We start from the raw sequence: 15,709 nt of genomic DNA on the forward strand, positions 1-15,709 counted from the left end.
TGAGGTAGTGACCATGGTATACATCATTTCATGTTGAATTAGTTGATGATGTTAAATTTATGATTAAGTTAGTGTTAAATTGCATGAGGTACTTTACCTCATTTAAATCATTTTCCCCAAATGATAATGATAAACTGTTGACCTTGGTCAGGGGATTCATACATGATTTGTTTGAGGAAATTAAATCTTAACTAGATACAATGGGAGGAAGTTATTTCTCCAAGAACTAAAGAGAAGCACTAGGTAATAATTGTAATGAGAGGAAATTATTTTTCTTAAAGAGGAAACAAAGTTAACCAACATGTTACTAGTATTGTGATGATAGAATTAGCTTGTGTGAACCTTGTGTGTGCTTAGTCTAGCTCTTAAGCTTGTTTGGTGATTGTTACCTCGTATCCGTTTTTAGACGCTAGTACAGAGGAGTGCCAGGAGGAGGAGGTCTACTTCCAGGAAGAGGAAGACCACTTTGATCAGTACACCAACCAAGGCAAGCTAATATTCTTGCAAGTGCAAAGCTCTACTAGAGCAAGGCCCCATTACACTGTTACTTTATGTTCAATGCTAAAATCCCAAGTTTTTATCTTGCAAGCTTTTAATTTGTTTATCAAAGCTTCCTTTTATAGTTAACTTTGGTCTAAGTATAGAGTAGAGCAAGAGTATCAAATTTAGCCTAGAGAGCTACAACCCCTCATGACTAATTGCTAGTGCTAACAAATAAAATTGACTACTCTAGATGGGAACTTGTGAAGTGAAATTACTTTGAAAACCTTGGAATGATGAGTCATTCTATTGAAAGATTTTGAAGGTGAATATGACTTGTGAATGACATGGTGAACTTTACAAAAACTGATGGTTGGGTTTGGATGCGATACCTTTCCAATTATATAGTACCCCCACAATACCTGATTATGAGTAGGGCTTAACTGGAAGTTTATGCATCTTAGTATGGGTTCCCTCTAAACAAGCATCATAGGGGTTATGCCGAGGCTGCCTCTGTTGAAAGTGAAATGATATGAAATGAGGTGAATGTACGGCCCAAGCCCTGTGCAGTTCCCAGGCTGACGGTTTGTCTTCACTGGGAGGCCAAGCTCATGGGGAGAGGTACCTATACTAGGGTATGTAAGTGAAAGGTTATGGTTGATGATCCGCGTACTGAGTTACGATTATTCAGGGCTATCCCTGACGGATGTAATCAAATGTTGTGGCACAAGTGTGCAACCTCTACAGAGTGTAAACCTATTCGAATAGCCGTGTCCACGGTTACGGATGATTGGAAAGGCCATACTGTACCGTTGTCAGATGTTTTTCTCGAAAAGGATTGATGATTTGAATGGTGACTTGACTTGAATCACAACTGAGTTGTGGGAATGACACTAATGTTCCCACTTGAGTTAGTTAGCAACTGAAAAGTCTTTTATAAAATTCTTATGACCTAAAATTGGCTTTATGCAAATAAACCTAGAGCTTAGCACCCTTTGAATAAAATTGATAGTACTTACACTAGTATTAGTTTGCGAGTACTTTAAAGTACTCACGGCTGTGTCCCTGGCTATTCAAATGGCCAGACTATGAAGAAGAGCCGCAGTATCAAGATGACGGCCAGCAGGACGTCTACGACAACTAGGAGTATCTTCTGACGTCAAGCGTTGGCTTGTGGATTAGATAGTCCACTACTACTACGCTTCCGCTATGTAATGTGTTCGTTGATCATTAGATCAACTTTTTGTGTAATATTGGATCATGTGATCTCTATTTGTAAGACGACTATGGTTTGTAATGAATGATGACTTATGATATCAACTGTTATGTCTCGCAACAACAATCTTCGTGGGATTGCGATGTATGGCATAATAAGCATCTGGACTTAAAAATCCGGGTGTTGACAAGCAACCTCGCCATCAACTTTCGAGACCATACCACCGAACTCAATTCCCAGTTCACTCATTGGAGCAGCCAATGGAACGGTAGGAATTATCCTCCACCACAATGAGCTCATCAAGAGGGCTTGCAAAAACCTAAGCTTGGGGATGTGTTCCTCAAGTATTTTTATTTGTGTTGAATAAATGTGTACTCCAGCTCTATGAGAGAGCTTTGAAACACTCGTGTTGGTCTGTTCCAACACTTTTCTTTTTATTTGCTTTCCATTTGTTTTTCCTTTTTCATTTGTTTTGTTTTAGTTCCTTACTTTGTCGCCATCCTCGTTTCTTTTTCCCTCTCTATCCCAATTCACGAAAATACAAAAAGATTTTTCCTTTTAAACCTTGTTCTTGAAAGAGCTGAATTTTCTAATGCCTCTTTGCTTGATATTATTTATGAGAGAGATCTACTAAGAGTTTTGAAGGAACACATCATAAGGAAGAGAAATTTGAAGCCACCTACAAGAGGTATGTCTTATGTATCCCACTTTTGAAGTTTGAATTCTTTATGCTAGTCAGTAGACTTGTTAAGATATTGTACCAGTGGGAGTGATCTAAAACAATTGGAGTAGAGCTTTATTTGTATGCTTAGTTAATTGTGAAAGTTCTTACTCTGGTTGATCTAGTTAACCGAGTCTTGCCTTGGAAATAATATTGCCAAACAAGTATAACAAGAAAAAGTCTTAAAATTATGACTTGTATGATGACCAATTGTCTTAAGGGTTTAACTTTGAAGATACTTAACTCCATAGATATTGTGATAGACTTGATAGCACTCTTGATAGGAGTTGTTTGATGGAATTGAAGTCTAGTGGTAACTGAGATTCATGCCAAGATGTAAGGTTGTATATAAATATGAGATATTACTTTACGCGTGTCAACATATCTTTAGTGTCTGATATTGCTTTATGCGTGTCAACACGACTGTTGCGCACATTCTTCGGATACTAGCACCACTGGCCCCATGATTGTCACAATCCTATAAAGTCATTCATGATTTTTACTTGGAAACTGTCAAAGGAATCCGAAAGATATCACTTCTCAAGTCTTGGCGTTGACTCGCTACTATTAGATGACTATATTCTTGAAAGGCAATGAATGGGAAGTAAGTGGTTTTATAGCCTTGATCGATTTATGTGGGCGAAATTAAGATACTTCATTGCTTATACCTCTTTACACATGAATTCTTGTACTTAATTTAATGATAATAAACTTCCCGTGTTCCTTGGCAAACTAAGAGTTAACTATTTAAGCTAGAGTGATTGTTTCTATAACTAGTTATTCATACTTATAATCATTATTGTGATTATCTCAAATTACCAATGCTTGTCATATTCTTGGCACTTCTCTAACTATGATAAGCTTTCAAATGGAAGAAGTGCTATACTCATAAGGCTACCAACTTGTAAGTGACTTTGCTTTCTCGTTGTTTTGGTTTAAACGCTAAGTTCCTTATAGTTCTTTGTTTCTTGCTCGAGGACGATCAAGTTTAAGCTTGGGGAAGTTGATGGATGTGAAATACGCCATATTTTCACGCGTTTAAACCCTTAGCTAAGTCAAGAAATTGACTAAGTTTACCTCTCAACTTGCCACTAATGCCTAATTAATGCAAAGATGTGCAATCTCTTCTATTTTTGGATGTTGTGCAGGATATCACGTCATAATGCCAAATGGACCTACAATTACTGAAAAAATCGCGTCAAGAGCATGGCAAAGTTGACTACGTTCGGAAAGGCGATTCCGGGGGCTTTAACGGGCATTGGTACAGGCAAGACCCGCCTGTACCATCCGCCCGTACCACCCGCGGCTGCGTTCCCGAGGTCAAACAATATAAAAGTCGTGAAGGGACTGACGCTAAAAGGAGAGCCATCGCCAAATAGAGCAGCCATCCACCAGATCCATATGCATCACACCGAAGGAGATTCATCCATTCCATCCTTCATCTCCTCCATAGCCATAGCCATCACCATTGTAATAGATATCTCCTTGAGAATTAGCGATCATTGTAAGAATATTGTGATTTCAATCTAAGTACTTTGCACAATGATTTCTATATTTGTATTAGATCTTGATATTATGTGTGAGTGGTCCTCACGGGCTGCGGGTTGGGGTGAATCCTCACAGTGTTCATGTGCATCTAATATTATGTTATATGTAAGGATTGAATAGGAGTTTTGTGATCTTGTATCCTTGTCTCTTTGCCTCATCTTTGATGATATGCAGGTACCAATATCATTCGAGTCGATCAAGGGAAGAGGTGAGATGAGTATAGGCGTGCTACCGTGAAACCTCACTGAAAGAAAGGGGAAAGTATCGGTACTTGTTTAGTGATTCATTCGGGATCATAACACAATCATCTAGGTTAAGGCTTTGGTATGTATTTACTTAAAAATTGTTGTTGATTGCGGCTGTGAGGACAATGGACCATTAGGCTCTTATCACTTCTGGCTTTAGGGGCAAGGGTATTACGGATGTGCTACTCACAAATCTCTTATCTCTATTTTATTTGTTACACATATGAGCTTTATTTATATATAGTGAAACCTTAACCCTGGCCTATTTCCATCGTTGAACATAACCTCCTTAAAAGTAAATTAGATAGGTCCGGTAAAATGAATATAAAAATACACTAGCAAGTCTTGTAGATGTTTCCTTCATAACCATTTAGCAGTGCTTCCGAAGGTTCGATTAAACCTAGGTCTTCTAGGGAAAATGCTAACCATACTACAATCCGTAATCCGGATCGAAGGTATCACACAACAAGAGCAACTAGCATGAAAGCATCCAGGGGGGCTTCGTCAGCACCAACATAGCCCTCCCATCGGCCGCGCTGATCGGAGTGTGCTCGTGCATGGTTGGATCCACATGGCCGCCCGTGAAGGTGGAGGTGACCACCTTCTGGTGTCCAACGTAGCCGTGCAGGTCACAAGCATCTGGCGTTGAAGCTGCAAGCCCCCCTATGAACGACGGAGATGTGGCGAGCTCGGAGTTGGATGTTGCAAATGCAGAGATGGCGATGCTGCAAGTGTTGTGCAGCATTGCACCAGCGGTGGTCGGGGCTGCTACCAACGGCACTTCACGTTGCTACCAGTGGGGATCGCAGTTTTTCTGGATTTTGCTCGGCTGGTTGGGATTTTGCTACATACTCTTTTTTCACTATTTTTTTGTTTGAAATGTTGTAATGTTTTTCTTTTTGACGTTTTTAACTCACCGGGAAAAATATGTTGGAAGGATGTTATAGTAGTAAGGAATTTTTTATTGCGAGATCTCCGGTTGGATCTTCGACGAGGTCCATGTCTGACCGATCTTTTTGTTTTGTTTTTGGTCAAACCATTTTTTTCTCCATAAAAGCAAAAGTATGAAGTTTTTATCCCACATAAGCATTGGCAATATTTTGGCAGGATTAGCTGGGAATGGGACCATAATAGTGCCCATTGGGCCGACGCCTCCATCCCCAGATGGCCCAGTGAGCCTCGTTAGTAGCCCTCCTTTTGTAGCACTTGAGCTTAATGGGATGGCGCAGACCACAGCGGCCACCATCTGCTAGATCTCTGCATTGAGTGTTCCTTGACCACCTCTAGTTCTGGGAAGCTCCTATTAACGGAAACTGCTCCCTAGCGCTCGCGCGCGCGCGAGCATCGTTTCGCTAAAGGATTCGGTTATGGGCTCGGCCCGTTTAGCTCTGTTTATGGTTCGTTTTGGTTCGCTGCATGACTTTCCGTTCTGATTATTCCGCTCGTACGTGCAGTGCAGGCGCGACTGAATTTTTTCTGTTCTTTTCTCTTGACAAGCGATCAGTGCTACGTATTCCTACAATCCTAGAATAGTAGGACGTGCTTTTTTTTCCTTTTTTTCTTCTTTCGTGATTTCTTTCTTTTCCTTCTTTATTTCTTTTTCTTCTCTTTTCATTCTTTTATTTTTCCGTTCTTAATATAATTTCTTATGGTTCTTTTTTTGTTAATATAGTTGTTCCTCATCGTCCAAATTGTTCCCAGTTTTGCTGATGTAGTTGTTCCCTGCCGTGTAGATAGTTGTTCCCTGTCGTGTAGATAGTTGTTCCCCGCGGTGTAGATAGTTGTTCCCCGCGGTGTAGATAGTTGTTCCCCGCGGTGTAGATAGTTGTTCCCCGCGGTGTAGATAGTTGTTCCCTGACGTGTAGATAGTTGTTCCTGTTGTGTAGATAGTTGTTCCCTGCCGTGTAGATAGTTGTTCCCCGCGGTGTAGATAGTTGTTCCCCGCCGTGTAGATAGTTGTTCCCCGCCGTGTAGATAGTTGTTCCCCGCCGTGTAGATAGTTGTTTCCTGCCTTGTAGATAGTTGTTCCCCGCGGTGTAGATAGTTGTTCCCTGACGTGTAGATAGTTGTTCCCCTCCGGCCAGACTGTTCGGCTCCCTCAAGGTTGTTGTTCCGCCAGTCTAGGCTATTGTTCTAAATCCGAGTCAATTAAAAGGGATCGGAGGGAGATTTTCGTTTTATTTTTGGTTTTAATTTTACACATTCCCATTTTATGGAACCGGCGTCATAAATAGCAAGCTAACGACAACATGCATCGTTCAGTAAAAAAGGAATCGGTCGTAAGGCTCCACGCTCTAACATTTTTCACGTACGATGATAAGAAACATTTTTTTGAGCCACAGTTATTAAATAACTATTATTTTAATATAGTATCTAGATACAGTTATTTTTAGACAAATCTAAGCCTTTTTTAGTTCATGGAGGAGGTACTTGTAGAAATATAAAAATATGTGCACACATGTACTTTGTCGCTTCATGATTGCATAAGAAAACGATACTGAGCTAATGTGTCAGGTACGTGCATGTATCGGATGATCCCAAGCCACGTGTGGAGCTAATACGACAAAAGAAGAAACAAAGCGCGTACGGTTTTTAGTTGCAAATTCAGATTTTTTTTTCTAACTATTCAATGGTAATTTCTAACAAAAAAGTTTTTCAAACCATAAATTTGTATTTCTGTGACGAATCATGCTAGTACGTGGTTTCTTGTTTGTGAGAACTGAGCTCGGCAAAATAAAAATACGTACGTAAAGAAATTACTCCGTACGATAACTAATTACTCCGTACGTAACTAAATTGCATGTATAGGGATAGGAAAATGCATGCACATGGCACCAACGTGAACGCACATGGCACCAACGTGAACGCAGTAGGAAACTGAATGCGCATCCGTGGGCCACCCAACAGCACTCGTCCATACACACGGGATTGAAGCGTGTGTAGTCAGCGCCCGCAGTCCCGCACCCGCACCCGCGTTCATGTTGCCTTCTTTTTTAGTCCCACCTCGAAAATCTAGAAAGAAATCAACCAACTTAAATACCGGCTGCTCCCGAAACTAGCATCGAATTAAGTCGTGTGAACGCGCAGGGCTTACGTGGACTATCAACCGGAGGCTCAAAACTGTTAATGGGCCTGATCGTCGGCAGCCCATCTCGCGATGCTTCAGCGAAACAAGAGTAACCTGGCGCGCGGGCGCCAGGGAGGAGGACCCCTATTAACTGACCTGGTCGGCACGAACGGCTCACCGCATAGTCCCTAGTTGGGCTGCGGCCCAACAAAATCAGGTACCTTAACTTCTTTTCGTTTTAATTTTTAATTTTTTTTATTTTACTGTTGTTTCTTTTATTGGAGTTTTTCAGTTTTCAAAACCTATTTTTTGAAATTGAATCGGAATATAATTTTTTAAAGTTCTGAATATTTTTGAAAAATATGAACAATTTTTTAAATTGATAATTTACTGAAATTGAACATTTTCCAAAAAAAAGAACAATTTTTGAAAACCATCGGACATTTTTAAAATCTGAACAAATTTTGAAACTAAATATTTTAAAATAAGAATTTTTCAATGTATGAACTATTTTAAAATTGAACATTTTTTGAAAACATTTTAAAAAAGATCGACGAAAACCAATAGAAAACCGAATACCTAAAAGAAACTAAGAAAACCAGATAGAAAACTGAGAGAAAGGTGAGCAAAAAAATAATCTTACCACGATGTTAGGCAGGCCCATGATACATAGAGGGGTGTGCGGCACGTGTAGTTTCCGACCTGGTCGGTGTATAGGGATTACCCCAGTTAAGTGCCAAGCGTGGCCTTGGCAGACTCAAAACTCGATGGCCATTTTCTCCTTCGTGTTGTTGCCTATGAAAAAGATAGCGTCCTTGATCCGCGACGCAATGTCATTTACACATATCTTCACGTCATCCAGGATCTCCTTCATGTATGCCATGAACTTTATCTCAACCTTCACGGTCTCCGTCTTGAGGATCTCATAGAGCGCCTTGGATTGCGCCGGCAAGCTTTCCATGACCTTCGTTCACGACACAACAAAATGACTCTAGGTACCAATTGTAAGGATCCTACTTCTGTTTCACACACACATACACGCACATGCACACACACGCGCACACACACAAGATCACAATAACTGATATATAATTAATCTATTTGGTTGGATTTTCCCCAACCACCCTGAGTCAGTCTACATGGCACTAGCGCCCATATCTTCAGTTACTAGCCAAGTGATCCCCTTGTTCACGCCTCGTCTAAATAGCTCTCCGTTTGTCGCTCAACTATTATAAAATAATCTTACCGTCCATTTTGAGTCTGCAATCCGTCTAGAAAGTCTTAGGGTCTGTTTGGATTACAGTCGCGGCTCGCCCAACCAATTTTTCGGTCGTTGACTAGTACCTCCGGTTCCGTTTGGATTAGAGCCAGAGAATCAGAACCACGCCAATATTTTGGTCGCCCCATTCAGTTTCCCTGCCCGCGCGTTGGCGAGACGCCGGTGGCAGAATCCTTCGCCAAATATTTGGCAATGCCAATTTTGGCGGGGCTGACTGGGGCGTGATCCAAACAGCCCCTTAGGTTTCTATTGGGCCGGCCTGCACTAACGTGATTGCCGCTCTCATGTGCATCTTTTGTTGTGTCATTGTCATGTGGGGCACGGTCGCTAAAATAGGCCACCACTAGTGTTAAATGAAACATGCACAACAAAAATATTCTTTGTGGATGATTCATCAATATCCATATCATCCATTCTGCAAACCTTCTTTCCGAATGACTCATCGATATTCATATCATCTGTTCCACATTTCTTTCGAGAGTACATGTAGTAATCGTCAAATTTGTTTCTGCCTGCCACATGCCTACAGGTTGATGACCTTCCTCTAGTCGGAACCCGGCGCTGAGAGGAACCATTGCTACCCACGCACGTTGGAGAGGACATCAAAAGAAGGAGTAGGACCTTGCCACCCCACATTGGGACAATGCCATACCTCCTTCAATCCTCGTTGATTGGAAAGGAGGAAGCTAGACATATGGTGCCAACTAGATCCGTCCACCACAGATCCGCAGACCAAATCCGGGAAGAAACTATGTCATCGTCCACCATACTAGCAAGCTTCTTCCGGCATTCCCACAATGGATAAGGCCCCCGCACTCGCCTTGCAACCCAATGCCACTAGATCAAGTCGCTGGCAGTGGCGGAGCCAGCAGGGTGGAAGGGTGGTGGGGGGGGGGGCTCCCTAAGATTTGGTCAAGTCCATATGTCTTCTTTACAAAAGAAAAAGGCAACCTAGGTAAGGTCTTTCCACTGTAGCAAAATGGGCTGGATTCGCCACTACGCGTAGGCTTTGCTCATGGCGACAAGGGGGAGGGCGAAGGCGTGTGGGCGGTGGCCACCGGCCTGGAGCCGCCTATGTCACCTAGGGTTGGCGACGCACGAATGGTGGCTCTCCCTTTTCTTCAGTTTCTCGCGCAAAAGAAAGTTGCTCCCTCTCGTGGATTTCCTTGTTTGGGAATTCCCCATTAGTGCTTCAGTGTCAAACTTTGCTGCCCTAAAAGGCTTAATTGAGTGAAACATGGAAAAGCTCTCGTCATAATGGTAGTCAGGCGGCTGGAAATTGACCACAAGAAACACGCTTTCTTTCGCTGTTTTCCTTTAGTAGATGCATGACACTAAATCACTAATCACAGATTTCTGCCGTTGACCTCAATTTGTAAGCTATATGAGAGTTAAACACTGAAGATTTGTATGGTGCTCTGTACTCTTTGAAGACATGCGACACTAATGATGATCTGACAAGGTTAACTGCAATATTTCTAGCACCTTAGGTAGGGTTGCAGCATCTCTGTTCGAAGTATTTATCTGGAGAATTAAGTTTTACAAAGGGTAGATCGGTATGTACACCCAGACAGACACCCACCCCCATGCACCTAAAGAGAGCTATCATTCAGCAAACTAAAGCGAATCTACTTACAAAGAGCCCATGAGACTCAAGAATGAGGCGTTCAGGACCTTGCAGTTCTAAACATTTCCATGTTTACTCCATCGCTACAATAACACACAATCGTGCCATTCTTTTTAACCTCCTCCCGGCGTACAAGGAAAAGATAGAACAGCGACAGAAAGAAGATTGGTGAGGAAAGGGAACATAATTCTCTCTTGGACACATCACAATCTTTTTTTCATGATCCAAGAACCTACAGGGGCTCCATTGGAGAAATAGCTCTGCACATTCTAAGGATATGCAATTTTGGTCGAAATCGATATCGACTATCACCGGTCAAGTGGCTCGGTTTGATCCTTGATGACAAGGCGCTCCGACACCTCGGCGAGCGACTTGAGGTTGCATTTGATGAGGGCCTCCACAAAGTAGCACGTCTCGTCCTTGGTGTTGCCCTCAGGGACATCCACTACGAAGGACTCGATCACCAGGGTTCCGGGCCGGCCCTCGATCACCTCGGGGTGCACCGTCAAAATAGATGAGTAGTTCTGCAAAATCACATGAGATTCAGTTAACTTCTACTTCGAAATCATGTAAATGTGTTATATTATCCAGAAACATTGCATGTGACCAAAGCCACTTGTGGCTGAGGAAAACAAGTGGATGGACCACCACATATGAGTGATAGATCTTGATGCAACTAATTTGGCATGTAAGGTCAAAGGATGGAAACCAGGACCGTACTGTAGTATTATTGCCAAAATAGTTAAGAACATACAAAAATCATATAGCAACAACCGATGCGTGTTTTCTGCTAATTAGACGACAGGAATGCGTGGAAGTTGTCTCCTGAAAATCCCGTGGGAAGAGACAGCATGATGGATTCAGGATGAGAGCAAAAACATCTCCTCAAATGAGAGGTTGCATTGTATTAGCGCATCTGTGTGTATTAATGCGAGGATTAGTGATAATTGTGCATGCACAAATTCCTGTCTCATGTAATATAGCAGGACAGAACAGATACGATATGCACCTACAGTCTATTGTCTCCACTGTTAGTCTTTTTACTGGTGCAGTAACAATGTATCCAAGAGGGAAACATTATTTTTTAACTATCACACAAGCATTCCACCTACTCCCGACCCCAAAACCCTAAGCCCCTTCCGCCGCCGCCGCCGGCGGCCCTCCCTCGTGACGCGGCGGGGACGGCGGCCATGGAGCCTTTCACGAAGCGGCGGCGGCGACCCTTCCCCCTCCCGGATGGCTGGGTGGGTCGGACGGGGATGGAGGGACGGCGGCCCTCCCGCCTCCCGCAGATGGACGGGACGGTGGCTAGTCTGTGCTGCGGCCTCCCCACCTCCCATCGGCGGCAAGCCAGTGGTGGCTGGTGGTGGCGGACAGCGCCATCCCCTCCGCCTCACGCCGGTACGGGGCGATGATCTTGGGCTTCTCCCGCGGTACGAGGTCGCCCGGGGCAGCAGCCTTGGGTTCGACGGTCGAGGCGGCCTTCTTCTTCGCCGGAGGAGGTCGGCTGGTTGCTGGGGTGGCGGATCATGAGATCCCTTTACCCCGGCGATGAAGATCTAGTCGACGACGAGCTAGCGGCGAAGGGGCCACCGGTGAACACCGCGCCTTGACTTCGTTCTTGGTGGATGATGGCGGCGGCTATTGGCGTTGTTCCCTGCGAAGGCATCATCTTTGTTGGCCTCTCCGTTTGTTCTCGCCGAGTTGGGGACTCACGGCTATCGGTGAAAACCGTGTCAAGATTGGCGGGTGATGGCGGCGTTATGCGTCGCTTCCTTCTTGAAGGCATCGTCGTCGCAGTCCGCGGGAACTCACTCGTGCTGCTCCGGAGGAAACTCTAGATCCAGCCAGGATCGGATGATGACGGCGCTCCTTGCGTCGTGCTACCTCTTGAGGCATCGTTTTCGGAGCAGCGGCTGGATGGAGGTGGTTTTTGGTGGAGTGGTGTTCATCTACCAGGCTATCGTCGATGATTCTTAGCGGCGTGGAGCTGCGGGGTTTCGAAGACGGGCGAGGACTGCTGGACGCGGGCAGGATAGTGGAGCTATTTGGTGTTATGGTAACATCGACGGCAGGCCTGGCACGGTCAATACGTTGATCTCGCTTGGAGATGGGTTCGAGATAGATGGCGGTTGCGAATTCTGCGACGTGTGCAATGGCACACCCTCAGGGTTTTGCTTTTTGGATGATGTGTGTTGGTGTACCGTCAGGGAGTATGGCCTTATTCATGGTCCCCCCTTCATCGTAGGTATAGCTAGTTGTCGCTAGGAAGGAGGCTTCGAGTTGATCTTTGTATTCCCCTTGTAAGGAATTGCGAATAATTTAATAAAAAAGAAAGCTGTGTGCATCCTTTGGATGCAGAGGCTGGGACTATGCTCCTTGATTGAAAAAAAAAATATTTTTTAACTTTTCGAAAGAAAGAATATGTCTATATTCTACTCGATGGAATCAGTCCGTCATGTGCACTCAGTTCAGACATGCAATGAACTAGAATTAGAAAGGGATTCACCTACCCACTACCATGTTTATCTTGGGTTATATTATTGCGATGATCTCATTAGATGACAGCTCACCCTGTAGCACACCCGTTTGAGATAAGCTCTCACTGATGAATGGCTAGACTGCAATTCTATTAAAAAATGAAGTAGCTTCAGGGATAAGATATGTTCTCCTAATAGAGAAATTAATAGTCTCTCTGCATCAAGCAAAATTGCACAATCAACTTTACTACAAATCGGTGTAAACCATGCATATTAAGTTATAAAGTTGACGATAAAGACTTTTGAGAGGCATAATACATCTGGTCTCTTCGCCACAAGGATTATATACGCAGTTCATGCTGATGGGGAAATTCAACAGTCAATTCTGAAGATTCACATGTTTGCTCCACACAACCAAGCATCATCCAAAGAATAATAATTTGAATGTGTGATTAGTAGGTGATCAGGATGGATACATACCTTGAGCCTATGGTCTCCTCCGACAAACTTTACACTGAGTATGTGCTCATTGTCATCTAACAGCTCCAGCCTCTCGGTGCTTCTCGTGGCAGGAAGGCCGGACTTAACATTCACCTCCCTCACACTCCCAATTTCAATGTTTCCCTTCATTTCGCAACGACTTACGAAGGGCTTGAAAAGCTGTGGCTGATCAAACCGCCTAACCAGAGACCAAACCTGCCAGTGAAAGCCCACATAGAAAATTACTTCATCAGCGACCAATTAACCATACACATAAAGTATACTTTAGAGAAGCAGAATTTGTCGCACATAAGTCGTTCATATAAAGTTTTCTGCGTAAGGACCCTAACTGTAATGGATAACTCAAAGTGTCCTATCAATGAACAGTACTAGAAAAAACAAGCAATTGTCAGAAGAAAACAGAAAGTGGGGTGTAATGTCATGAACAAGACAGCTCCTTTGATTGGAGACACACAATTCAAGATGGGAGGCAAGAGTCTAGAGAGTGCGATGCACGACATGGACATGCTTAAAACTTAGTAGAATTAACGAGGCATCCTGGAAGCATATGCCGATCACTAATGATTGCCTATGTTGCTTCAGCTATTTTATCAGCTCTACGCATCACAGGCATCGCATAATTCATGCGTATAAAAAAAATATCACGAGATTGCATCCGGTCTCCTGACAAGTAGTAGTAAATACATATCCAAACGAGTGGAGTCCAAGTGAAGCATATCTCCACCAGCTCTACCGATTACTTTGCAGAATAAAGGCGGAGCCTTTCGGAGGCTTAATTAACAGAGCACACAGGCCGGTGCAGAACAGGACCTTGAAATCCAATAATAATGTCGAAAAAGTACATTTAGCCGGGATCTCGAGGTGGGCGACGCATCTCTCCACTTGAGATCAATGAAGGTACACTACGAAAAGGCGAATTAAAAATCCGCGTAGTTTTGTGTGTGGCTATCATTGCGATCAATCATCGGGTGGTCTCCTGTTCTTGTTGTTGTACAGCGAGCGATGTAGGCAGGCCAATTTGGAAATAGCTCAACAAAATAGCAGGTACTACCTGTTGTTGCTGTTATTGTGAGAAAACAGAAATCCTTCCACGATGCTGAATTGTTTCTATCAACTAATTTAGTAATTTACACGACTAATTGGTCTCTCTCCCGATACAAACGAAAACAGAGCTGGTTCAAGGTAGACTCCAATCAAGCTTCGATATGCCCAATTGCAGAGTCGGTCCAAGCAACTAATGATTGTTCCCAACTTTTCTAATCACTATCAGCGCTCGAGAGGACAACCTAATTAAGAAACAGCTAGCAGCGCAAGAAACGCCTTGGCCTGCTCCCCCAAGAAACAGGGGGGGACACCGACGGCAAGAGAGGAAATCAGCGAGTGGGTCGAGAAGGATGGGAGAGGCGACTGCTTACGAGGTGTACGGGGGCCTTGATGTGCTTGGCGACGGCGGATGAGCACTGGTGGTCGCGGGGCTCGTGCCGGTGGAACCTCCGGACGTACTCCGACTCCATGGCCCGCAGGTCACACCTTTCGTCGGCCAGCCGCCACCGCCGCGCCGCCTCCACTCCTCCTCCAACTCCAACTCCCACGGCTCCGTCCATCTCAACCATCGCCACCACAGGTCGGCCGACGACGCCCGACTCAAGCAGCGATCGATCAGAAAACCCAGCTATGCTCCCGAGACCCCGCACGCACGGCCTGGGAATAAGAGAGAGTCTCCTGATCGATCTCCTCAGCCTTCACCGCGCGAAGACGACGCGGTAAAAGCAGAGGAGGAGGAGGAGCGGAGTGGGGTTTTGCTTTGCTTGTTTTGTTAATGTCTCGTGTTGGGCGAGAGGGAGAGGAGACGACGACCCGTCGATGGCACTCACGCCGCAGGCTCAGGTGTGGCTGTTATGCGATTGGGCACTTGCGGAGAGGGCCTTCTACGTTGTGTGATTTCTGTATAGGCCCTTAGAATGATGGTTTCCCTTTCCATGGTAGCTTCTCAGGGTTAGTTTGTGAACTGATGGATGGACCCATCACCCATGACATGAGAGGATATCTTTCCTTTTGTCTGTTTTGCTTTGGAAGTTGAAAGCATATAAAGACCGTTCTTTTCTATCCGAAATATGGGCAATGTCTTCTTGAAAAAAGTAGGAAAAAAGCCTAACATCTATGTACACGGTAGTGGTTCGTCGTCCAAACGTCAGACATGCGTTATCTAAGATTTTGTAGATTAGTTATCATCTTATTTTTAGTCGGGCATAATCTTACGACTTACTTATTTATTCCAGTTATGAAATATTATTACAAAGTCAAAACTCTTGCCAAAGTTTCTTTTCCCATGACTTTACATGTTTACATGAACCGGGTGATTAAGGTGCTATGGGTAATATTGCAAACAATTTGCGGAATATAAATTTTATCGTCCCGTGATGAAGTCACATACAATTTTTATATCAATAGTTTCAAGTAGAACAAAAGGGCATGTGAAGAGGTATGTGAGCTAACAAAAACATCGCAGCTCGCTTGGATTGCTTTTTATTATCCAGAGACACGG

The 15,709-nt window shown here is 43.9% G+C and overlaps 1 protein-coding gene across 1 annotated transcript; it reads right to left on the minus strand.

Moving 5' to 3' along the window:
- Positions 1-10,208: 10,208 nt before the first annotated feature.
- Positions 10,209-15,018, minus strand: LOC124692196 (abscisic acid receptor PYL3). Its single transcript, XM_047225521.1, has 3 exons — positions 14,580-15,018; positions 13,144-13,359; positions 10,209-10,707 (listed from the first exon to the last, which is right to left on the minus strand). The coding sequence occupies exons 1-3, from the start codon at positions 14,775-14,777 to the stop codon at positions 10,492-10,494; spliced, it is 630 nt and encodes a 209-aa protein (XP_047081477.1). The 5' UTR covers positions 14,778-15,018; the 3' UTR covers positions 10,209-10,491.
- Positions 15,019-15,709: the final 691 nt, after the last annotated feature.

The sequence above is a fragment of the Lolium rigidum genome, chromosome 2, assembly GCF_022539505.1.
Source record: "Lolium rigidum isolate FL_2022 chromosome 2, APGP_CSIRO_Lrig_0.1, whole genome shotgun sequence".
Lineage (NCBI taxonomy): Eukaryota > Viridiplantae > Streptophyta > Magnoliopsida > Poales > Poaceae > Lolium > Lolium rigidum.

Excerpts from the sequence above, each read along its gene's own strand:
- LOC124692196 (XM_047225521.1), bottom strand. The coding sequence starts at position 14,777 with ATGGTTGAGATGGACGGAGCCGTGGGAGTTGGAGTTGGAGGAGGAGTG. Across the intron at positions 13,360-14,579 it reads TCAAGGCCCCCGTACACCTC|GTTTGGTCTCTGGTTAGGCG; the intron begins GTAAGCAGTCGC and ends TTTCACTGGCAG. Across the intron at positions 10,708-13,143 it reads GAGGAGACCATAGGCTCAAG|AACTACTCATCTATTTTGAC; the intron begins GTATGTATCCAT and ends GTGATTTTGCAG.